The 26534-nt window shown below is 41.2% G+C and overlaps 2 protein-coding genes across 2 annotated transcripts in view; both read right to left on the bottom strand.

Annotated features, from left to right (window-relative positions):
• Positions 1 to 3548: 3548 nt before the first annotated feature.
• Positions 3549 to 7978, bottom strand: LOC118400286 (uncharacterized). Its single transcript, XM_035796982.2, has 4 exons — positions 7322 to 7978; positions 5899 to 6125; positions 5610 to 5769; positions 3549 to 5485 (listed from the first exon to the last, which is right to left on the bottom strand). Exons 1-4 carry the CDS (start codon positions 7614 to 7616, stop codon positions 5292 to 5294), a joined length of 876 nt encoding a protein of 291 aa, XP_035652875.1. The 5' UTR covers positions 7617 to 7978; the 3' UTR covers positions 3549 to 5291.
• Positions 7979 to 21552: 13574 nt separating this feature from the next.
• Positions 21553 to 26534, bottom strand: part of LOC118400281 (sodium/potassium/calcium exchanger 3-like) — a 156271-nt gene continuing 151289 nt past the window's right edge. Inside the window, exon 17 of the mRNA XM_035796970.2 lies at positions 21553 to 26450. Coding sequence (XP_035652863.1) covers positions 26301 to 26450 — 150 coding nt within the window. The 3' untranslated portion in view covers positions 21553 to 26300. The remainder of the gene's footprint in view (positions 26451 to 26534) is intronic.

The raw sequence follows: 26534 nt of genomic DNA, 5'->3' as shown, positions 1-26534 counted from the left end.
TAATCCGCCACCATCACCTCATGTTTCAGCATGATAATGCAAAGCCCCATGTTGCAAGGATCTGTACACAATTCCTGGAAGCTAAAAATTTCTCAGTTCTTCCATGGCCTGCATACTCACCAGACATGTCACCCATTGAGCATGTTTGGGATGCTCTGGATCGACGTGAACGACAGCGCGTCGTAGAAAAGTACATCCTAAGCATAGTGAAGGATACACAAATAGGAATAATGGGTTATAACATGTAAATTGAGTTAAAACAGTGGTTTGGTTGTGACTTTCTGAACTTAAAGTGTTAGACCGATCTTTTAAAGTAATACAGAACGTATTTGTATTTCAGTTGTGGTTGGGATATACACTACCTGTCAAAAGTTTTAGAACACCTACTCATTCAAGGGTTTTTCTTTATGTTGAACCTTTTCTACATTGTAGAATCATAGTGAAGACATCACAACTATAAAATAACAAATATGGAATCATGTAGTAACCAAAAAAAGTGTTAAACAAATCAAAATATATTTAATATTTGAGATTCTTCAAAGTAGCCTTGATGACAGCGTTGAACACTCTCAAACAGCTTCATGAGGTGGTCACCTGGAATACATTTAAATTAACAGGTGTGCCTTCTTAAAAGTTCATTTGTGGAATTTATTTCCTTCTTAATGCATTTGAGCCAATCATTTGTGTTGTGACAAGGTGGGGGGGGCTAGGGCTAAGTCTATATTATGGCAAGAAAAGCTCAAATAAGCAAACATAAATGACAGTCCATCATTACTTTAAGACATGGTCAGTCATTACAGAAAATTTCAAGAACTTAAGTGCAGTCGCAAAAACCATCAAGTGCTATGATGAAACTGGCTCTCATGAGGACCACCACAGGAATGGAAGACCCAGAGATAACTCTAATGAACTTATCCACTGCAGCAGAGGTAACAGCCCCAGAAATTGCAGCCTAAACAAATGCTTCCCAGAGTTCAAGTAACAGACACATCTCAACATCAACTGTTCAGAGGAGAACGTGTGAATCAGGCCTTCATGGTCAAAATTCTGAAAGGAAACTACTACTAAAGGACACCAATAATAATAATAAGAGGCTTGCTTGGGCCAAGAAACACAAGCAATGGGCATTAGACAGGTGGAAATTTGTCCTTTGGTCTGGAGTCCAAATGTGAGATTTTTGGTTCCAACCTCCGTGTCTTTGTGAGACGCAGTGTGGGTGAACAGATGATCTCTGCATGTGTGGTTCCCACCGTGAAGCATGGAGGAGGAGGTGTTATGGTGCTTTGGTGACACTGATTTATTTAGAATTCAAGGCACACTTAACCAGCATGGCTACCACAGCATTCTGCAGCAATACGCTATCGCATCTAGTTTGGGCTTAGTGGGACTATCATTTGTTTTTCAACAGGACAATGACTCAACACACCTCCAGGCTGTGTAAGGGCTATTTGACCAAAAAGGAGAGTGATAGAGTGCTGCATCAGATTACCACAATCACCCGACCTCAAACAAATTGAGATGGTTTGGGATGAGTCGGATCGCAGAGTGAAGGAAAAGCAGCCAACAAGTGCTCAGCATACAGTTGAAATCGGAAGTTTACATACACCTTAGCCAAATACATTTAAACTCAGTTTCTCACAATTCCTGACATTTAATCCAAGTAAAAATTCCATTTTTTAGGTCAGTTAGGATCACCACTTTATTTTAAGCATGTGAAATTCCAGAATAATAGTAGAGAGAATTATTTATTTCAGCTTTTATTTATTTCATCACAATCCCAGTGGGTCAGAAGTTTACATATACTTAATGAGTGTTTGGTAGCATTGCCTTTAAATTGTTTAACTTGGGTCAAACGTTTCAGGTAGCCTTCAACAAGCCTCCCACAATAAGGTGGGTGAATTTTGGCCCATTCCTCCTGACAAAGCTGGTGTAACTGAGTCAGGTTTGTAGGCCTCCTGCAGGTCCGTGATGTCATCATTGAGGAGTGAAAGAGGACTCCAATGGCAACCTGTGAAGCTCTGGTGAACTCCATGCCCAAGAGGGTTAAGGCAGTGCTTGAAAATGATGGTGGCCACACAAAATATTGACACTTTGGGCCCAATTTGGACATTTTCACTTTGGGGTGTACTCACTTTTGTTGCCAGCGGCTTAGAGATTAATGGCTGTGTGTTGTCTTATTGAGGGGACAGCAAATTTACACTGTTACACAAGCTGTACACTCACTACTTTACATTTTAGCAAATTGTCATTTCTTCAGTGTTGTCACATGAAAAGATATACTCATATTTACAAAAATGTGAGGGGTGTACTCACTTTTGTAATATACTGTAGATACTTATAGGACTCGATATAGGACTTGTTTTACTGTGGATATAGATTACTGTGGTACCCGTTTCCTCCAGCATCTTCACAAGGTCCTTTGCTGTTGTTCTGGGATTGATTTTCACTTTTCGCACCAAAGTACATTCATCTCTAGGAAACTGAATGCGTCTCCTTCCTGAGCGGTATGGTGGCTGCATGGTCGCATGGTGTTTATAGTTGCGTACTATTGTTTGTTCAGATTAGCGTGGTAACTTCAGGCATTTGGAAATTGCTCCCAAGGATGATCCAGACTTGTGGAGATCTACAACAAAACAAAAAAATCTGTGGTCTTGGCTGATTTCTTTTGATTTTCCCAGGATGTCAAGCAAAGAAGCACTGAGTTTGAAGGTAGGCCTTGAAATACATCCAGAGGTACACCTCCAATTGACTCAAATGATGTCAATTAGCCTATCAGACGTTCTAAAGCCATGACATCCTTTTCTGGAATTTTCCAAGCTGTTTAAAGGCAGTCAACTTAGTATATGTGAACTTCTGACCCACTGAAATAGTGATACAGTGCATAAGTGAAATAATCTGTCTGTAAACAAGTGTTGGAAAAATTATTTGTGTCAGGCACAAAGTAGATGTTCTCACCAACTTGCCAAAACTATAGTTTGTTAACAATACATTTGTGGAGTGTTTGAAAAACAAATTTTAATGACTCCAACCTAAGTGTATGTAAACTTCCAACTTCAACTGTATGTTGGAACTCCTTAAAGACTGTTGGAATAGCATTCCAGGTGAAGCTAGTTGAGAGAATGCCAAGAGTGTCATCAAGACAAAGGGTGGCTATTTGAAGAATCTCAAATATAAAATATATTTTGATTTGTTTAACACTTTTTTGGTTGCTACATGATTACAAATGTATTATTTCATAGTTTTATGTCTTCCCTATTATTATACAATGTATAAAATAGTACAAATAAAGAAAAATGTAAAAACTGTATGTGTTCTAAAAACTTTGAACGGTCGTGTATTGACCAAATTATCAGGCCTGTTTTGGATGTATTTTCCCTTCAAAATTCACCAGAAACAACCAGAAACACAGCTATTTCTTTAAAAATGCCCTTGTGTGTGTTTCTCAGTGCCCAGCAAAAACCATACCTGAATCAATGTCAGTGAGCTATAACAGTTTGGCCTGGTACCCCAATTACACATTTTTTCATTACAAAACAAGGAAACAGAAATGAATGAGAAATATGTATTTACAAATATCAATTTATGGATATTTACAATGTATGATGGTTGTTACAAGAAATAAGCTTATATAGACATTACTTTTTAACATATAGTAAATTGCTTTCGTGTCTCTAACATTCACTCACTCAGTTATATAGAAAAATAATGTGCAGAAAGAGGTCATCTGAATGACCCGGAAGCCTGCGTCTTCGTAAGGATGAAAACGTCATAGACCTACTACAAACTGCAATGTTCATGGCCTATATTAACAGCCAAATTGATCAGAAATACAGTGTAGACATAGTTAATGTTGTAAATTACTATTGTAGCTGGAAACTGCAGATTTTTAATAGAATATCTACTTTTTCTTTGCAACTCTGTCTTGAAGGCCAGCGTCCTGGAGTCGCCTCTTCACTGTTGACGTTGAGACGGGGGTTTTGTGGGTCCTATTTAATGAAGCTGCCAGTTGAGGACTTGTGAGGCGTCTATTTCTCAAACTAGATACTAATGTACTTGTCCTCTTGCGCAGTTGTGCACCGGGGCCTCCCACTTCTCTTCTGGTTAGAGCCCGTTTGCGCTGTTCTGTGAAGGGAGTAGTCCACAGCGTTGTACGAGATCTTACGTTTCTTGCCAATTTCTCACATGGAATAGCCTTCATTTCTCAGAACATGAATAGACTGATGAGTTTCAGAAGAAAATCATTTGTTTCTGCCCATTTCGAGCCTGTAAGCGAACCCACAAATGTGGATGCTCCAGATACTCAACTAGTCTAAAGAAGGCCAGTTTTATTGCTTCTTTAAATCAACACAACAGTTTTCAGCTGTGCTAACATAATTGCAAAATGATTTTCTAATTATTAATTAGCCTTTTAAAATGATAAACTTGGATTAACTAACATAACGTGCCATTGGAACACAGGAGTGCTGATAATGGGCCTCTGTACGTCTATGTTGATATTCCATTAAAAACAGCCGTTTCCAGCTACAATAGTCATTTACAACATTAACAATGTCTACACTGTATTTCTGATCAATTTTATGTTATTTTAAATGGACAAAAAATGTGATTTTTCAAAAACAAGGACATTTCTATGTAACCCCAAACTTTTGAATAGTAGTGTATATTTGCACATACTCTCATTAGTGGGGTAAAAAATATGCCGGAAAGCTTTCTAATCAGTACCTTCAAAGCATTAACTGCAATACACAACTTTCATCAACAGGTTTTGCAGCAGTATTTGGTTTGAATTACTCAGGGACAAACATCCAACCACACCTGACAGATCTGTGATGTGAGGAGCATCTTGGGATGTGACTCTATTGGAGACTTATACGAGATCATATACATTGTGGGCATAATTTTGAGATCTGTGTGAGAAACTGGACTTTGAGAATACATCTTCAATTTACATCAGGGGTGTCAAACTCATTCCATGTTGTGCCTAGTGTCTGCAGGTTTTTATGTTTTATTTTCAATTAATACCTAGAAAACCAGGTGACTGAAGTTATTTACTAATTAGTGACCTTAATTCATCAATCAAGTACAAGGGAGGAGTGAAAACACACAGACACTCTACCCTCCTTGGAATGAGTTTGGCACGTGATTTACATCGTTGCATGATTTATGCGGGTGTCCAAGTTACTTGAGCAGATCACAGGTTTGGCCCTGTATGAAGTAACATGGGCCAAACCACATGTATTCACATTCAAATAGCATGTATTTTTTGTAATATGTAATAAGCTGATTGTGAGTTACTGTGGGTGTGTAGGCTGATGTGTAGGCAGATCTACACATTCCTTTGGACACAGGAAGTCAACAGGTGGTTTATAATGCCGTCGACCACTCCCTCCCTGTCTGAATGGGGCGAACCGCAGCCACTTCTTCACCACGTCTGCAAACTGGTGATGTGTGGCCTCTTTGCCCACTGGGGTTCTTTTCAGAGCACCTACGGTGATAGAGAAGTAGTGAGTGGTTTACATTCCAAATGTCTATGGAGACTGATCTTTCTGCATCATGCATCCCTCTCTCCAACCCTAACAGTATGTGTAAGATATGATACCGGTACTTACAGAAGAGAACCCCTTGGAGGCGGGTGTTTCTGAAGCTCCTTTTCTGGCCTCGGCCCACCCAGTTGAGCTCAGAGCCCACAGCAAAAGATAGCACTGCCTGCATGAGCCTTCGCACCGCATCATCAAACGTGGCCCCACCCATTCGTGACAGGTGAGACACCTGTCATAGATAGACACATACACCATTTATAACACAATCACTTCCCATTATTTAGCAGTATTATACTACAACATTAGGTAGTGTGCTTGTCACTGGTTCAAGCCTTTGCGGGTCACTCGGTCCACCTACCATTCTCTTCTGTGCTCCTGCATCCTCTAGGTGCCTCTCTGTGTCATCTAGCTGCTCCATGGTCCTCAGTGGGATGTCAATGTCTAGAGCCTCCACCTCTTCCTCTACCACCGGAAAGCTCTGGCCCTGAACCCTGGCCTGCATCTGCCTCAAAACGCCCCACTGTCTCTGCTGCTCCTCCTTAATCTCCACCAGCAGGGAGATGATTTTACGCTGGGCAGCCGTCTCTGAGGAACAGTGGATAGAAACTGATTTAGGATGACACAGGGTCAAGGTAGGGGCCAATAGAAGAAACCTAATCCCCCTCAGGAGACTGAAAAGATGTGGCATAGGTCCTCAGATCCTCAAAAGGTTCTACAGCTGCACCATCGAGAGCATCCTGATTGGTTGCATCACTGCCCGGTATGGCAACTGCTCGTCCTCCGACTGCAAGGCACTACAGCGGGCAGTGCGTACAGCCCAGTACATCAATGTGGCAAGCTTCCTGCCATCCAGGACCTCTATACCAGGCAGTGTCAGAGGAAGGCCCTAAAAATAGTTAAACTCCAGCCACCCTAGTCATAGACTTCTACCCCAAGCCAAAAGACTCCTACCCCGAAGCCATAAGACCCCTGAACATTAAATCAAATGGCTACCCAGACTATTTGAATTGCCCCCCACCAACTCTTTTACGCCGCCGCTACTCTCTGTTATTATCTATGCATAGTCACTTTAATAACTCTACCTACATGAACATATTACCAGTTACCACAACGAACCGGTGCCCTCGCACATTGACTCTGTACCGGTACCCCCTGTATATAGTCTTGCTATTGTTATTTCACTGCTGCTCTTTAATTACTTGTTCCTTTATTTCTTATTCATATTTTTTCAACTGCATTCTTGGTTAGGGGATTGTAAGTAAACATTTCACTGTAAGGGCTACACCGGTTGTATTCGGCGTATGTGACTAATATAATTTTATTTGATTACAGCATAGGGACTATTAATTTCAGCTGGAGACTACAAAACATGTTTTATTCTATGAAGATGTTTCTTATTTTCAAGGAAGTGTTTTTTCTTAAGAATTGGAAGAAGAAAACAATAGAATTTCAAGAATTTATTGAATTGACATGTCAGTTTGTTGATTTGTCGTATTTTGTGTCACATTTTGGAACAGTGACAGGCCGAGCTGTAGTCATTTTCCCCATCAATCTAAAACATCGAGTGAGTCTCATTGGCTACTGTAACTCTTCAGCCAATTAGAAATGTAGCCTGGGGTACTATGTTTCTCCTGAGAATCTGATTGGTCACACAACTGAGTCAATCCTGGGAATTATTGTTTTTTCCCCGATACTTGTTACTTCCAAGAAAATACAAAACAAAGTAGGAAATTCACTTTAAAAACACAACTATAGTTAATCAAGCAAGGGTGAAACGTTACCTGCTGATGATGAGGTGCCGGGGATCGCCAACTTTTCCCCAACACTACCCGTGCTAAATGTTGCACTCAGTGACTCAACGTCAAAGTTTACATCTGTGCGTCTTGGAATATCATACTTGGGAACATCCTCCGAGCGTCTCGAGACATGTTCCGCAAGATGGTTCATTTCTTCGGACACAGCTGATAGTCTCTGTTGGAGTGTTTCTAGTGCTATGTCTGCCATGTGTTTGTTGACCAAACCTTCCATTCGTCGCTGCATCGACCAGCTAGAAGTATCTCCATTATTATGCTCCATAAATATCTCAACCTGTCGATCTTCTAAACGTGAGTTTTAACCAACAAAAACCTTTCTACAATGTCTTTACTGTCTTTCTAGGTAAACGCAAATGTTGACCTGCGTGGAAAAAAAGCGGAAGTGGTTATCAAGCAGTCCACAGCCAGCGCATGATATCACGTTGCAACAACGTCACGGTAATGTTGCGAGAACATTGGGAAGGCCAGAAGAACTACAATTCCCACCGCAACAATCAACATATTTCTTTCCCACGGGTTGACTGCATATTTATCTTGAACGTTTTTAGTTAATGGAAAGATGCCAATGAGCATGTATCCCGAATGTAACCATAACAGTAACATTGTAGCCCGCTGATAGAAATTGTTACATTGTAGGCTACATTTGATGTAACTAACTAACACAATGTAGTGATCATCAAGGTTCCAACATTTAAAGTATATATTTTTTGTGCCAGCTGTGAGTGATTGGGAAACTTCAATGGAATGGTCTCTGCCTTTCAAAGTGTGTTGCACTATGCTGTTAAACATGACTGATTTGCGCCAACATCGAAGGTCATGAAGTTTTGGCTGTCTGAGATGCACCTCCCCTGACTTCTACTTGTCTACATTCAGTTGCTTTCACCTTACCACTCAAACATGCCCAATATTGGGTAAACAGTTGTGTTCCCCTGCCAAAGATGATCTATTACAGGACCCTGTTCTTAGAGAGCTACTGTCCTGTAGGTTTTCACTCCAACCCTAATCTAGCCCACCTGATTCTAATAATTAGATGCTTAAGGTTAATACATTAAATCAGGTTAGTTACAACTGGGGTTGGAGCGAAAACCTACAGGAGGGTAGCTCTCCAGGAACAGGGTTGGAGAGCCCAATCTATTATATTGACAAGATAGTCGAGTGCCCACTATAACGAGAAATATATGATCTCAAAGATGGGAGGAGGAGAGAGCAGGTGGGACCATAGAGATAGAGGACTCATCTTTGTATCTGTGCCATTATTTTGATCATATATTTTTTTCTCGCCTTTATTTAACCAGGTAGGCTAGTTGAGAACAAGTTCTCATTTACAACTGCGACCTGGCCAAGAATAAAGCAAAGCAGTTCGACACATACAACAACACAGAGTTACACATGGAGTAAACAAACATACGGTCAATAATACAGAATAAAAAGTATATTTACAGTGTGTGCAAATGAGGTAAGATAAGGGATGTAAAGCAATAAATAGGCCATGATGGCGAAGTAATTACAATATACTAATTAAACACTGGAGTTATTGATGTGCAGAAGATGAATGTGCAAGTAGAGATACTGGGTTGCAAAGGAGCGAGATAAATAAACACAGTATGGGGATGAGGTAGTTGGTAGTTGGATGGGCTATGTACAGGTGCTGTGAGCTGCTCTGACAGCTGGTGCTTAAAGCTAGTGAGGGAGATATGAGTCTCCAGCTTCAGTGATTTTTGCAGTTTCTTCCAGTCATTAGCAGCAGAGAACTGGAAGGAAAGCCGGCCAAAGGAGGAATTGGCTTTGGGGATGACCTGCTGCTTAGTGAGATACACCTGCTGGACCGGGTACTACGGGTGGGTGCTGCTATGGTGACCAGTGAGCTGAGATAAGCCTGGGCTTTACCTAGCAGAGACTTGTAGACGACCTGAAGCCAGTGGGTTTGGCGACGAGTATGAAGCGAGGGCCAGCCAACGAGAGCATACAGGTCACAATGGTGGGGAGTATATGGGGCTTTGGTGACAAAACGGATGGCACTGTGATAGACTGCATCCAATTTGTTGAGTGGAGTGTTGGAGGCTATTTTGTAAATGACATCGCCGAGGATCGGTAGGATGGTCAGTTTTACAAGGGTATGTTTGGCAGCATGAGTGAAGGATGCTTTGTTGCTAAATAGAAAGCCTATTCTAGATTTAATTTTGGATTGGAGATGCTTAATGTGAGTCTGGAAGGAGAATTTACAGTCTAACCAGACACCTAGGTATTTGTAGTTGTCCACATATTCAAATTCAGAACCGTCCAGAGTAGTGATGCTGGATGGGCGGGGCAGCGATCAGTTGAAGAGCATGCGTTTAGTTTCACTTGCATTTAAGAGCAGTTGGAGGCACCGGAAGGAGAGTTGTATGGCATTGGAGCTCGTCTGGAGGTTAGTTAACACAGTGTCCAAAAGAAGGGCCAGAAGTATACACAATGGTGTTGTCTGCGTAGTGGTGAATCAGAGAATCACCAGCAGCAAGAGCGACATCATTGATGTATACAGAGAAGAGAGTCGGCCCGAGAATTGAACCCTGTGGCACCCCCATATCGACTGCCAGAGGTCCAGACAACAGGCCCTCCGATTTGACACACTGAACTCTATCAGAGAAGTAGTTGGTGAACCAGGCGGGGCAGTCATTTGAGAAACCAAGGCTGTTTAGTCAGCCGATAAGAATGTGGTGATTGACAGAGTCGAAAGTCTTGGCCAGGTCGATGAATACGGCTGCACAGTAATGTCTCTTATCGATGGCGGTTATGATATCGTTTAGGACCTTGACCGTGGCTGAGGTACACCCATGACCAGCTCTGAAACCAGATTGCATGCGTCTGTGACAGCATGGGTAGAGCCATTGAGGCTACAACCCATAGGAATACCCACGAGTTGACTACTTTAAAATGGCGGAAGCATGGTGGAAGCCCTCTGGCGCTACCAATACTAAAACGGCCTTTTTGCCACTAGCAGCCACTTGTTCTCTATGGCTAGGAACCCAGCGTGAATTGTCAGGAATTCACCCTCGTTGCCTCGCCTCGTACAAAGAGGAAGAAGCTAAGCGAGTGGGATAACTGAGCCCAAAATCAGTTTTCTCCTGAATGTGGCATCTTTTTTTCGCTCACCAACCGAGGAGTTTTTATACTGAGGTCAATGAGAGAGTGTCGAATTTGGTTAACAAAAAATTGAATGGCTTATTTGCTACGTGTGGTTTATTTGATCGACTATAAGTTTCATAATGCTCAGGTTGTTACGAGTGTACTGATATACGTAGGACATGTGACATCCCGGCAATTTTGAGAAAAACCACCATTGGCTTGAATGGTCCCACCTGATCTTGCCTCCTCCGGACTTTGAATACATTTCTTTCCATTGTTAGAGCGGCCACTTGAATATCTGGTCAATATAATGGATCATCTGTGCCCTGCCTGAGCAGGGGAAGAGGCGAAGCGAGGGAAATTATTCTGCGTGAGATGAGCAAACCAACTAGTGATTTTTTTTTTTTGTATGGAGGTCAATGAGAGCAGGTCAACGTATGTGGGGCTTATTTGATCAAGTTAATGTTTAGGCTGTTTAATAATTTTCGGATATACAGCACCAGTCAACAGTTTGGACCTACCTACTCTTTCAAGGTTTTTATTTTATTTATTTATTTATTTTATTTTAAACTATTTTCTACATTGTAGAATGATCGTGAAGACATCAAAACTATGAAATAACACACATGGAAACGTGTAGTAACCAAAAAAGTGTTAAACAAATCAAAATATATTTTATATTCTTCAAAGTAGCCACCCTTTGCCTTGATGACAGCTTTGCACACTCTTGGCATTCTCTCAACCAGCTTCACCTGTAATTCTTTTCCAAGAGTCTTGAAGGAGTTGCCATATATGCTGAGCACTTGTTGGGTGCTTTTCTTTCACTCTGCGTTCCAACTCATCCCAAACCATCTCAATTGGGTTGAGTTTGGGTGCAGCACTCCATCTGGGTTGAAGTCGGGTGCAGCACTCCATCACTCTCCTTCTTGGTCAAATAGCCCTTACACAGCCTGGAGGTGTGTTGGGTCATTGTCCTCTTGAAAAACACTAAGCTGAAACCGACAAGAGAAAGATGGCGGCAGGGTCGAAAGAACAAGGAAAAACACTGAGAAGATGTTAGGTGTCAAGTAGAGGTCTTCACAGGTCTTGGACCGCTGATAAAGCGCAAGAGGAGAGAGAGGTGCAGCTCTTGCAGACTGGGGAAGGGCCATACTGTGAGGGAGTGACACAGTGAGCAGGGAGGAGGGACTGAGAACAGGGAGACAGAAGCCGACTTGTGCTATAGTAGACTAATAGCTGCCATAGCTAGGTTATTTATCATCAAATTTGATTACGTAGTACCTGTCTTGACTGCATCAAACCGAGAGAAGCTAGTTAGCTAAGTTAACTTGCAGTGCATGCGCTTTCTCATCCTGCAGTTACAAATAACAACAACTCCATTCATAATATTAAGTTGACTGTTGGTTGTTGTAGCCTATCCTTCTCCTTCAACTTTTAATACTTTTAATACCTTCTTCCATTGATTAGATATCTCCTAACTTTTGCCACACATGGAGCGATACTCAATGGCTGTAGCCTATTGCTTTGAAAATGTACCATTGGCCAACAGCAAGCTACAGTTGAAGTCGGAAGTTTACATGCACTTAGGTTGGAGTCATTAAAACTTGTTTTTCAACCACTCCACTAATTTCTTGTTTACAAACTATAGTTTTGGGAAGTCGGTTAGGACATCTACTTTGTGCATGACACAAGTAATTTTTCCAACAATTGTTAACAGATTATTTCACATATAATTCACTGTATCACAATTCCAGTGGGTCATACGTTTACATACACTAAATTGACTGTGCTTTTAAACAGCTTGGAAAATTCCAGAAAATGATATCATGGCTTTAGAAGCTTCTGATAGGCTAATTGACATAATTTGAGTCAATTGGAGGTGTACCTGTGGATGTATTTCAAGACCTACTTTCAAACTCAGTGCCTCTTTGCTTGACATCATGGGAAAATCAAAAGAAATCAGCCAAGACCTCAGAATTTTTTTTGTAGACTTCCACAAGTCTAGATCATCCTTGGGAGCAATTTCCAAACGCCTGAAGGTACCACTTTCATCTGTACAAACAATAGTATGCAACTATAAACACCATAGAACCACACAGCTGTCATGCCGCTCAGGAAGGAGACGCATTCTGTCTCATAGAGCTGAACGTACTTTGGTGCGAAAATTGCTAATCAATCCCAGAACAACAGCAAAGGATCTTGTGAAGATGCTGGAGGAAACGGGTACCACAGTAATCTATATCCACAGTAAAACGAGTCCTATATCGACATAACCTCAGCAAGGAAGAAACCACTGCTGCAAAACCGCCATAAAAAAGCCAGACTACAGTTTGCAACTGCACATGGGTTAAATATCGTACGTTTTGGAGAAATGTCCTCTGGTCTGATGAAACAAAAATAGAACTGTTTGGCCATAATGACCATCAATATGTTTGGAGGTAAAAGGGGGAGGCTCACAAGCCGAAGAACACCATCCCAACCGTGAAGCACGTGGGTGGCAGCATCATGTTGTGGGGGTGCTTTGCTGCAGGAGGTACTGGTGCACTTCACAAAATAGATGGCAACATGAGGCAAGGAAAATTACGTGGATATATTGAAGCAACATCTCAAGATGTCAGTCAGGAAGTTAAAGCTTGGTTGCAAATGGGTCTTCCAAATGGACAATGACCCCAAGCATACTTTCAAAGTTGTTGCAAAATGGCTTAAGGACAACAATGTCAAGGTGTTGGAGTGGCAATCACAAAGTCCTGCCCTCAATCCTATAGAACATTTGTGGGCAGAACTGAAAAAGCATGTGTGAGCAAGGAGGCCTACAAACCTGACTCAGTTACACCAGCTTTGTTAGGAGGAATGGGCCAAAATTCACCCACCTTATTGTGGGAAGGTTGTGGAAGGCTACCCGAAACGTTTGACCCAATTTAAACAATTTAAAGGCAATGCTACCAAATACTAATTGAGTGTATGTAAACGTCTGACCCACTGGGAATGTGATGAAAGCAATAAAAGCTGAAAGAAATCATTATCTCAACTATCATTCTGACATTTCACATTCTTAAAATAAAGTGGTGATCCTAACTGACCTAAGACAGGGAATTTTTACTCTGATTAAATGTCAAGAATTGTGAAAAACTGAGTTAAAATGTAATTGGCTAAGGTGTGTGTAAACATCCGACTGCTACTGTACATGCTCAACTCTTGTGAAAATTTAAGCTGCTGCTCTTGCTTATCAAATTTCTCTCGCTGCTGCAACATCACGTTCAGATCTGTACGGGTCCTTCCAGACAAGTCAGTTAGAATTTCACATACCTGAGACCCGTAACAACCCGTAACAATCAGATCCGACCCAGACCTGTGACATTTTTTAGATCTCGACCCGATGGGTATTTGGGTAGAGGTAGATAGATCTCTGAAGATCTCTAGTATCAATTATAAAATTGGAAAACTGTACTTCAGTAGCTCAGAACGTGAAACTGATTTTAGAGAGAGAGAGAGAGGAGATTCGGAGCAGCATGGTGTAGAGTTTGATGTGTCTGTGAAGAGCGGGAAGAAGGAAATTATGACAAAGATGATTCTGGCCCAGTGGGAGTGTGATTTTTTTTGTTGTCGTTGGAGAGAATGGATTGCCTTCTGGCTGATTCATATTTGGTGTCAGGTTGGATGGAGAAGAGTTTGGTGACTGTTGAGTTGGTGAAAGTAACTTGAAGTGAACTCGTGATGAGCAGCCACTCCACACCATGTGCCTTGGGACATGAACTGTGACTTGCTTTGCTGTTCGGATTAGGGCGCTGTTGAAAGGAGTGATAACTGGGGTTGCATTGTGTTGAGGAGGATCAACTGAAATGAAAGATTCCCATGTCTGTGACGCCCACCGTCTGGTATGACGCAGACCTGGCGGAGGAGAGTGTGGTGAAACAGATGAGACACTGCTGAGTTTTGATGCAGAGGCTTATGGTCATTTTGCAGCCGTGTGTTGGAGGAAGATTCCTAGATGTGAGAGATATGCGTAAGACTGGGTAGTATCGGTGGAAAAAAGTAGTGAGTGTTAACTGTAGGAGTAAATCAAATCAAATCAAATTTTATTTGTCACATACACATGGTTTGCAGATGTTAATGCGAGTGTAGCGAAATGCTTGTGCTTCTAGTTCCGACAATGCAGTAATAACCAACAAGTAATCAACTAACAATTCCAAAACTACTGTCTTATACACAGTGTAAGGGGATAAAGAATATGTACATAATGATATATGAATGAGTGATGGTACAGAGCAGCCTAAGCAAGATACAGTAGATGGTATCGAGTACAGTATATACATATGAGATGAGCATGTAAACAAAGTGGCATAGTTAAAGTGGCTGGTGATACATGTATTACGTAAGGATGCAGTAGATGATATAGAGTACAGTATATACGTATGCATATGAGATGAATAATGTAGGGTATGTAACATTATATTAGGTAGCATTGTTTAAAGTGGCTAGTGATATATTTTACATAATTTCCCATCAATTCCCATTATTAATGTGGCTGGAGTTGAGTCAGTGTCAGTGTGTTGGCAGCAGCCACTCAATGTTAGTGGTGGCTGTTTAACAGTCTGATGGCCTTGAGATAGAAGCTGTTTTTCAGTCTCTCGGTCCCAGCTTTGATGCACCTGTACTGACCTCGCCTTCTGGATGATAGCGGGGTGAACAGGCAGTGGCTCGGGTGGTTGTTGTCCTTGATGATCTTTATGGCCTTCCTGTAACATCGGGTGGTGTAGGTGTCCTGGAGGGCAGGTAGTTTGCCCCCGGTGATGCGTTGTGCAGACCTCACTACCCTCTGGAGAGCTTTACGGTTGTGGGCGGAGTAGTTGCCGTACCAGGCAGTGATACAGCCCGACAGGATGCTTTCGACTGTGCATCTGTAGAAGTTTGTGAGTGCTTTTGGTGACAAGCCGAATTTCTTCAGCCTCCTGAGGTTGAAGAGGCGCTGCTGAGCCTTCTTCACGATGCTGTCTGTGTGGGTGGACCAATTCAGTTTGTCTGTGACATGTACGCCGAGGAATTTAAAACTTACTACCCTCTCCACTGCTGTCCCATCGATGTGGATAGGGGGGTGCTCCCTCTGCTGTTTCCTGAAGTCCACAATCATCTCCTTAGTTTTGTTGATGTTGAGTGTGAGGTTATTTTCCTGACACCACACTCCGAGGGCTCTCAACTCCTCCTTGTAGGCCGTCTCGTCATTGTTGGTAATCAAGCCTACCACTGTAGTGTCGTCCGCAAACTTGATGATTGAGTTGGAGGCGTGCATGGCCACGCAGTCGTGGGTGAACAGGGAGTATAGGAGAGGGCTCAGAATGCACCCTTGTGGGGCCCCAGTGTTGAGGATCAGTGGGGTGGAGATGTTGTTACCTACCCTCACCACCTGGGGGCGGCCCGTCAGGAAGTCCAGTACCCAGTTGCACAGGGCGGGGTCGAGACCCAGGGTCTCAAGCTTGATGATGAGTTTGGAGGGTACCATGGTGTTAAATGCTGAGCTGTAGTCGATGAACAGCATTCTCACATAGGTATTCCTCTTGTCCAGATGGGTTAGGGCAGTGGGCAGTGTGGTTGAGATTGCATCGTCTGTGGACCTATTTGGGCGGTAAGCAAATTGGAGTGGGTCTAGGGTGTCAGGTTGGGCGGAGGTGATATGGTCCTTGACTAATCTCTCAAAGCACTTCATGATGACGGAAGCTGCTGTGTTTGTTCAAAAATACCGACCTACGGTTCGCAATGCTCCGACTTAGGGAAATATAGCCTGAAAGAAGAGCCCCATGGCTTCAGACTATTCAGCGTGGGAGAGTGGGAAATTGTGGAGACCCGATTTCCAAGTAGGCTACACGTAGCTATGTGTGTGGAAAACATTTCATAGTCTGTTTTTAACTACATTTACGACTGTTAGTGGCATCTGTTTAGTCTGTTCATTTTGTGTTGTTGGTCTTGGCTAGCTTATGTTCTAGTCGGTAGCTAGCCAGCATTCACGCTAGCATTCACACTCTATCACCATCATGAAAACAGGCATGAGGAAAGCCCGACACTATTACGTTTTTCTAAGTAGTGAGAATGTTCGGGAATAGGCAATGTTGAAAAGTAATCTTTAGGAATGTTCATAAATGTAGTTTTGTCATTGGACTATAACCTACCACTGCTGCTATGATACCCACCAGACCATCCGATGAGGCACCCAGGATCCCAGACCTTGTGACCCAAAACCCTGACTCCTGCACATCCATCCCTGTACCCATTTGAATGCCTTGATGCCTGGATCTTCTACCAGTGCCCCACTTTACAAACAACACTTTATCCAATGACTGATCTGAGGACCCTTTTTTGCAGCGATGGAGTAACACGCTTGGCCCTAACCACTGCTCCGTAATTGCTGGCAGTCAACTTCTCTCTCCTCATGATGTGTCATTTGGGATTGGTGTGCTGTCCTGATTGGTGTGCTGTCCAACAGCAACATGCCAGCCAGGATGCCTGCATGCCCCAGGGGCCCTTGTTTTTTAACAATATCCAGTACAGACAGAGAGGGTTGTGGTTGCTCTGGCTCAGGTTCAAAGAGAACCTGCCCCGGAGTCAGTTCCTCAGCCAAGATCCTCCTCTGTTGTCTCTCGGGACAGAGGGTTGTAGTCTTCAGCCAGGTACAGGTCTTCCACTGACTGCACCTGGTTGGGCATGCCTGGCTTCCTCCACTCGCATTCCACATCCGTACAGCCGATATTGTGAACTGCCAAAATAGGCTGCATGGCTACACTCATGAGCTCTACGGAGGCATTCACATGTGGTAGCGAGAACCCCCTGGTCACCTGTAGAGGCCTGCCTAGAGGAAGGATTTTGCTACACTCGCATTAACATCTGCTAACCATGTGTATGCGACCAATAACATTTGATTTGATTTTTTTAAAGGAACAATCCACCCAAAATCACTCATTCCTTTAATTTACAGTGTTAAATAACACTAATATGTAAAAACAATATATTTTGTGAACACATGTTTTATTTTCTTCATAATAAGTTTGGTAGCAACATGGAAAATCATTGTGGAAATCTGTAGCTCAAGTCGACTACAAAATCCACAATGCAACGCTCTCTCAATGGGTTTGCTGGCTGGCTAGCTTTGTAGCTACAGTGCCTTGCGAAAGTATTCGGCCCCCTTGAACTTTGCGACCTTTTGCCACCTTTCAGGCTTCAAACATAAAGATATAAAACTGTATTTTTTGTGAAGAATCAACAACAAGTGGGACACAATCATGAAGTGGAACGACATTTATTGGATATTTCAAACTTTTTTAACAAATCAAAAACTGAAAAATTGGGCGTGCAAAATTATTCAGTCCCCTTAAGTTAATACTTTGTAGCGCCACCTTTTGCTGTGATTACAGCTGTAAGTCGCTTGGGATATGTCTCTATCAGCTTTGCACATCGAGAGACTGAAATTTTTTCCCATTCCTCCTTGCAAAACAGCTCGAGCTCAGTGAGGTTGGATGGAGAGCATTTGTGAACAGCAGTTTCCAGTTCTTTCCACAGATTCTCAATTTGATTCAGGTCTGGACTTTGACTTGGCCATTCTAACACTTGGATATGTTTATTTTTGAACCATTCCATTGTAGATTTTGCTTTATGTTTTGGATCATTGTCTTGTTGGAAGACAAATCTCCATCCCAGTCTCAGGTCTTTTGCAAACTCCATCAGGTTTTCTTCCAGAATGGTCCTGTATTTGGCTCCATCCATCTTCCCATCAATTTTAACCATCTTCCCTGTCCCTGCTGAAGAAAAGCAGGCCCAAACCATGATGCTGCCACCACCATGTTTGACAGTGGGGATGGTGTGTTCAGGGTGTTGCTTTTACGCCAAACATAACGTTTTGCATTGTTGCCAAAAAGTGAAATTTTGGTTTCATCTGACCAGAGCACCTTCTTCCACATGTTTGGTGTGTCTCCCAGGTGGCGTGTGGCAAACTTTAAACAACACTTTTTATGGATATCTTTAAGAAATGGCTTTCTTCTTGCCACTCTTCCATAAAGGCCAGATTTGTGCAATATACGACTGATTGTTGTCCTATGGACAGATTCTCCCACCTCAGCTGTAGATCTCTGCAGTTCATCCAGAGTGATCATGGGCCTCTTGGCTGCACCGCCTGGTACGGCAACTGCTCCGCCCTCAACCGTAAGGCTCTCCAGAGGGTAGTGAGGACTGCACAACGCATCACCGGGGGCAAACTACCTGCCCTCCAGGACACCTACACCACCCGTTGTTACAGGAAGGCCATAAAGATCATCAAGGACATCAAGCACCCGAACCACTGCCTGTTCACCCCGCTATCATCCAGAAGGCGAGGTCAGTACAGGTGCATCAAAGCTGGGACCGAGAGACTGAAAAACAGCTTCTATCTCAAGGCCATCAGACTGTTAAACAGCCACCACTAACAGTGAGTGGCTGCTGCCAACACACTGTCATTGACACTGACCCAACTCCAGCCATTTTAATAATGGGAATTGATGGGAATTATGTAAATATATCACTAGCCACTTTAAACAATGCTACCTTATATAATGTTATTTACCCTACATTATTCATCTCATATGCATATGTATATACTGTACTCTACATCATCGACTGCATCCTTATGTAACACATGTATCACTAGCCACTTTAACTATGCCACTTTGTTTACTTTGTCTACACACTCATCTCATATGTATATACTGTACTCGATACCATCTACTGTATGCTGCTCTGTACCATCACTCATTCATATATCCTTATGTACATATTCCTTATCCCCTTACACTGTGTATAAGACAGTAGTTTTGGAATTGTTAGTTAGATTACTTGTTGGTTATCACTGCATTGTCGGAACTAGAAGCACAAGCATTTCGCTACACTCGCATTTAACATCTGCTAACCATGTGTATGTGACAAATAAAATTTGATTTGATTTTATTTGATTTGCATCTCTGATCAGTCTTCTCATTGTATGAGCTGAAAGTTTAGAGGGACTGCCAGGTCTTTCAATATTATCACTTGCACAGTGCTCCTTGGGATGTTTAAAGCTTGGGAAATCTTTTTGTATCCAAATCCGGCTTTAAACTTCTTCACAACAGTATCTCGGACCTGCCTGGTGTGTTCCTTGTTCTTCATGATGCTCTCTGCGCTTTTAACGGACCTCTGAGACTGTCACAGTGCAGGTGCATTTATACGGAGACTTGATTACACACAGGTGGATTGTATTCATCATCATTAGTCATTTAGGTCAACATTGGATCATTCAGAGATCCTCATTGAACTTCTGGAGAGAGTTTGCTGCACTGAAAGTAAAGGGGCTGAATAATTTTGCACGCCCAATTTTTCAGTTTTTGATTTGTTAAAAAAGTTGGAAATATCCAATAAATGTCGTTCCACTTCATGATTGTGTCCCACTTGTTGTTGATTCTTCACAAAACAATACAGTTTTATATCTTTATGTTTAAAGCCTGAAATGTGGCAAAAGGTCGCAAAGTTCAAGGGGGCCGAATACTTTCGCAAGGCACTGTAGCTAGCAAGCAAATGTAACCATACATGCTGGTATTGTCTTTTATTATTGTGTAAAGTATCCAGTTAGTGCAGTTTGTTTTGGAAATTTTCAGGCTATCAAGAGTCTACAATCTCACCATGTTCAACCTGCAGATCGATGTGTGTCACAGAATGGAGTCTAGTATTTGCAATGGCAGACATACTTTTGAGGAGATGGGAATCGTTGCCCATGCTACATCAATGGACCGTGCGGTGCATTCTGGGCGATGGAATCGTAACATTATACTTTGGTGGAAAATAGGCACGTTCCTCGACATACTTTAAAAAGGGATTGCATGACGATTAGCTTAGCAAACGCGTGATACAACATGAAAATGGGAACGTGATTGGTCGACAGTCTGCTGCATGGGACGTTATACGTTCCTTCATTCACGTTCCTTCATTCATCTCCTTTCTATAATATCTCTGGAAACGGCACCATGCAACGCACCCTGGACTAAACAGGCAGACAAATATGAAAAATGTACTAGACACTGTTAAATTGAACATTTCTCGAGTTAGGAATATCAAAAAAATATGATCAGTGGCTCATTTGAGAGAAGACATCCTCCCGAATGATATCGGCCAGTATTGAAATATGACATGTATGATAGACATTTTTGCCAACTGAAAGTTGTATTCCTATTAACTTCCAGTGCAGTGAGAGCGACTTTATCACGGTACTACGTCATCCCGGATGGATTTCTGCCTGCTTGAACTCCAATAACTCAGATACACATGAGAACATGAAATGACCCAGGGAATCGATAAAACATTACTCAGAGATCCACAAAAACAATATCATATGAAAAATAGGTGAACCTTTCCTTTAAGTGCCACATGCCTTTCAGTGCAACACCTTGAAATGTATTAGTTGTAAGAAATGTGCTATTTAAAATAGTTTGATTTGATTGACATTATAGCTGTAGAATATTTAATAAACTGTCATTTTCACGAGGACAAGTGCAGCTTTTTCCGACTTATCATGGTCTTCTCCCCTTTTAAGGCTCTTATACTCATCCTTGAAAAATGCCATGAGGTCTGATATAGTTGAAATACTGTACAAACAGTTATCGAGGCTATTTTTTGATCTACTGCTCTGCTAACTAGTTAGCTTGTGTAGTCTGTGGTTAGCTAAAACAGTGAAAAGGGACGTAAGAATATCATGGATTGGACACAGTAGGTCTCTGATTGCGCTGGTAGCTGAGAGTGTCGGCTAAAGATGACCTGCAGGAGCTTCCTGCAGGAATTTGTAGTCTTGCTGAGGTTTTCTCTGTTGCTAATTTGCCTTTTTGTGTTAAATTTGGGAGTAAATTGAGTCCAGTGTATTGATAAAACTCACCTTGTCCAAGTGAGAATTACACTGTTATCAAAACGTCATGCCAGGTTAAGCCTACACGAAACACAGACCGTATAATGTAATTATGTTCTAAAATCCCAGATGCAAAAATGAATTGTGAAAAAATGATTGGAACCATTACCGGGTTTAACCACTAGGTTTTGTGGGTATTATGCTGCGTCCACTGTCTCGGACTATAGGCAGGGGGTAGCATCATTTGTTTGATTCTCTGTAGTAATGGTATGGGAATAATAATGCATTTTATTTTGTAAAGTCGTTTCTTGCATCAATCAACACTACTTGATCACTGTCTGAAACTTTATCTTAGTGGGTACAGCCTCAGTGTTTACAGTAAACATGCGCTGAAAGTTGCAAATCATTTGTACTAAGTTCAAGTTTGCGGTCAGAGGACTTGAAATGTGCTCAGTGCTGAAATATATATATTTTTTAGGGAACATTGCATATGCGTGTGAATGGCAGACAATTACCATGTGCTCAGGTAGAAGCCATTGCCATGAGCCCAATCAAAGAGAACCATGTTTCAAAGTTGGGTGAGAATTTATTTGAGTGAAAATGTTTCTTATGATTCAATACATGTTATTAACAAAATGTGATACATTTTTTAAAGTGGAAATCGAAAATAAACTTTGTTACATGAAACTAAACGTTTCATCGTTTTGAGTCTAAAGTAAATAGGTTGACTTATGTTAACCAGAGAGGAAGAGGCGAATCAAGAGGGATAACTGGGCCCAACATCTGTCTTCTCCAGCAGGTGGCGTCTTTTCTTAATTTTTTAGCTCACAAGGCGATGAGTTTTTGTATGGTAAATGATAGTGCTGTATTTGTTCAACGTTTTTTTAATGGTTTATTTGAAATGTTATTTGATCGAATAGAAGTTTCGTAGTGATTATTACGAGTGTACTTATAAAAGTACTGTAGGACGTGACATCCCTGCAACTTTGAGAAAAAAAACATGTGATTGGTCATCACTAGTTACCACAGTCGTAAGCCCTGCCCATTTCTACAAGTTATCTTCTTAAAATGTGATTTTAAATCTAACCTTAACCACACTGCTAACCTTATGCCTAACCTTGAATGAAGAGCAAAAAGCAACAACAACAAAAATAATTAATTATGATGGCCAATTTTTACTTTGGCTGTGGTAACTAGTCAAAACCGTCATAAGCATATCTGCCCTCTCACTGGCTAGAATGGTCCCATCTGATCTTTCCTCAACGATACTATAGGCCTACAGTTTGTCAAAATTGATTTTGGAGAATGAACGTAGCAGGATAGAAGAATTTAAATTTAGGAAAAGGGTTAGCTAAAATAATCTTCATCCTATCAAGACATGACCTTGTGGGGGTAGCCTGCAACATTTCTTTTCAGCATTATGAGAGTCTGATAGCATTTTTGTAGAATAATGTCAAGAGCAGGCCAGAGTGAGCTGCATGGTCACATTCTCTGCTAATTTGCCAAGTGCATGTGCTCCAACAATTGTGAATGCCCAATATAATGCCACAACACTTACACAATAAAGGGGCAGTATGTGCTGTGAAATTAGACAGATAATTGACTCATGCAAATACCAGTTTTGTGAGTATCTTTCACATTCTCTTTCTCCTCTCTTTTTAATTTCACATCTAAAGTTATGTTATATACTTTATAATAAAAGCTTTTCTGGTGGTAGTGTGGAAAGCAACACAAGGATACATGCATTACCTTAAGCAAATATACTTTATTTATGCGGAAGTACCAAAAGTTTTCTAAATGACATCTGAAACATCGGCACACAAAGTAAACCATTCTGTTTTGACCTCCCTGTTCCGGAGGCATACTTCAGGTTATTTGATTAACATTACATCATCAAACTTAGCAATCCTATCAGAAACAACATGCAGCCATCTAGGAGGTCCAGTTCAACAGCCAATTTTAGTGCCATCTTTAATATATATATCATTCTGATTCAAATTACATTATAATTACCATTAAATAATGTATTATATTAAAATATATCCATGCAAGTTAACAAAGGACAAGGTGATATCAAAATCTCAAACACAACAAAACAAAGGACTAAGGAGGGTACCAAGGGGGACCTAAGATCATATCTATGAAAATATATTGAACAAATATACAGATTAAGACAAAATATATAAATACATTTACATGTATGTATATATGTACATCAGCAATATATCACCATGTGAACTTCACAAAATACTAAAATATTCCTTTCTTCAAGACCGCTCACCTGCAGATATGAGTCTTCGTGAATTTCAAGCACATGGTGGTATAGGAGTTGTGGGGGAAAAACAGCTCATAATAATGGTCGGAATGGCGCAAATGGAATGGCATCAAACACATGGAAACCATGTTTGATATATGATATCATTCCACCAATTCTGCTCCAGCCATTAACACGAGCCCGTCCTCCCCAATGAAGGTGCCACCAACCTCCTGTGTTGTATAGTACCTGTTTTCAGATTATAATCCTCATCAAACCAGGGACAAATGAACAGCAGCACAACATGACATCTGACCATATTTGTCAATGGTATTATGGCTAAGGATGAGTATGTCACTGGTTAACATTTCAGTTGGATGTGCCACTGAAGATATCTTTTCAACTTAATGTATTGAATGCTGCATGGGGATATTTATATGATATTGGCCAATTAGAACTAGTTAGGAGTCTTTGACTTATAGGCTTGGTAGATATGTATATAAGTCACTTTTCATATCAAGCTTCCAGTGCAGACTTCTGTGAACCACTTTAGTCTGCCCTACAAGATACATTTTACTCTCTTGACAGAGGGATGTGCAACTGTACATACCATCTAGAAATGTGCCTTCGATCAAATGAACATATTTACATTGTACAGCTCATCATTATTGCATTATAAATTATTTTACATTTTAAAAACTCTGTTTTCCTTTGACATTAGAGTTGGGCTCCGTCTCTATACATTTCCCAAGACAAATAAATATATGAACAAAAAACAAACGATAAACATTCTTCAAAATAAATGCAACCCTAATACTTTGTACATTGAGACTTTTTGTAATCATCATTTATGTATTTGAGATATTGTGTTATTGGTCCATAAAATGAGTGTTCACAAGATGTCATTCAGAGCAGTTTGTAAAGCAAGTTTTTTTTTCTTCCAATAAATGTGTGTTATTTGCATTTATGAAAAAAAAACTACCAAATGAAAAATCGTAGTTTTTACAGATGGTTTTAGGGCTCTATTCAATCTGTAAAACTGAAGCGTTACAGCTTCGCAACAGAAATGTAAAAGTAATTCCGGATTGAGTCGACTATATGCAGTGTTTACTGTTAATGTAAACTCTGCTAAAGCGGGAATATTGCCTTTAAATTTCAATCCCGCTTTAAAACTGAACTTCCGCGATGCGGATTGAATAGGGCCCTTAGTCTGCTGTGTGTTTACAGTGGTGTGATAAATATATTTTGTAAACGTCAAAAAAAGGTGCGATGGTGTTACTAACATAGCAAACATTCAATCAACGCACGACTGGTTGGCTTGCCTTGAACAAGTGTCCTCGAATCCCCTGCATGTCTACAGATTACGTCTGATATAATCCCCAAAACTAAAGGCGTAAAGAACTGATTTAAATGTAGCACAACCTACCATCTGGACAAATCTAAACATTGTGCATTACAAAAAATGAATTACCGCAGCTCAACCAACATCACGTCAGCCAAGGTTCAGATGCTTTATTTAAAGTGCATCTCTACCTCTATGAATCATAACACTCTGAGTACTCATTAGTACAGAACTGCCTAATTTCCTCTGTGTGTCGGTGGAACAGGAAATCCATCCTTTATACAGGAAGTCCAGCTAGGCAATGTACATTTGGTAAAAAGTTACTTGGAACAAGAAAAGGTCTGTAGGAATCCAATACTGTGCTGTAGTTCATGGTTGTGCCCCTATGTGGCAGCACATATTCTCTTGAGCTCCATTTGTAGAAAAAAGGAGTTTACCGTTTCACAAAGTTTGCTTCATTTGACCAGATTGCCATAATAATCAGCAAGTAGGGACACTCATTGTCATTGAAACAGAGACCGTCTCCCACCTTGGACAGACACCACATATGATATACTTCAGTGCAGTCTCACTGAATAGGTTTGACTTTGCTAAGGATGCATTTTCTTCGTGTGACGATCTAAATCAAGTCCGTCATAAGAGTAAATGCTCAGAATACTTTTAGTAGAGATTCCTCTTTTGCAAGAGTCAAAGGAATGTTGAAAGTGACTTTAGACTGGAGTCTCATAACATGCCAAGGGGTTGTTGGTGTCACTACTCTCTACAGACAGTATCTCCAAAATGAGCTCATCTTCCAGACCAACCGGGTTGGTTTGGATTTAAAATAAATAACATTCAATAAATTAATAAATAGAATATCTGCTTGCATGTATTTACAAAGCGGGAAACATTTCATTTAATATTGTTCAAACAACACTATTCCACTACACATTATAGACTCGTATAAGACCGGCTTTCATCAAAGCCAGTTAGCAGCTAATAAACATTACATTAGAAATTGTCAGCAAAATCACACGGTAGACTATAATGCAGTTTCAGACACCTTTACAAAAGTCCTAAACAAATAAAAATCTTCACATCAAAGTAGGCAGTAGTCGACAACAATAGCTTTGTTCACGCGTCCTGTGTGAAAGCTTTTTACAAGTCAGTTTGTGCTCCTGCATGTGTGCCCAGTTTATCTCCTCTTTAAACCACACACACATACACACACACACACACACTACTCCTTATTGCACTGACCATAAAGAAAATAATAATAATACAAATATCTGAGGTGCAGACAGATCCCTCCCAAGCCGGACCATCTCCCGGAGAGTGGAGGAGGATGGGGAGGAGAAAGAGAAGGGAGAGTGAGAACTGGGTCTCACCGGTCTCTGCAGGTAGGCAGGTTGACAAAGGTGAAGACGTTGTACTCAATGAGGATGGAGAAGCAGAGAAAGATGCTGTACATGAGCAGACACACCAGGCCCAAACGACGGTCCAGTTTCCACCCATTCAGATGTACCCCTAGGACCTAAGAGAGCGAGGGAAGAGATTAAGGAATTACATTTATGGTTGCTCTACTCAAATGTAATTCTGCATAGACTGTAAAATACAA

Source organism: Oncorhynchus keta, chromosome 2, assembly GCF_023373465.1.
Source record: "Oncorhynchus keta strain PuntledgeMale-10-30-2019 chromosome 2, Oket_V2, whole genome shotgun sequence".
Lineage (NCBI taxonomy): Eukaryota > Metazoa > Chordata > Actinopteri > Salmoniformes > Salmonidae > Oncorhynchus > Oncorhynchus keta.
This window is presented reverse-complemented; position numbering and strand designations above follow the sequence as displayed.

What these genes read in the sequence shown, in the direction of transcription:
- LOC118400286 (XM_035796982.2), bottom strand. Translation starts at nt 7,616, where the DNA reads ATGGAGCATAATAATGGAGATACTTCTAGCTGGTCGATGCAGCGACGA. An exon ending in CGGCACCTCATCATCAGCAG is followed by an intron (nt 6,126 to 7,321) that starts GTAACGTTTCAC and finishes ACTGTTCCTCAG; the next exon opens with AGACGGCTGCCCAGCGTAAA. An exon ending in CCTCCAAGGGGTTCTCTTCT is followed by an intron (nt 5,486 to 5,609) that starts GTAAGTACCGGT and finishes CTATCACCGTAG; the next exon opens with GTGCTCTGAAAAGAACCCCA.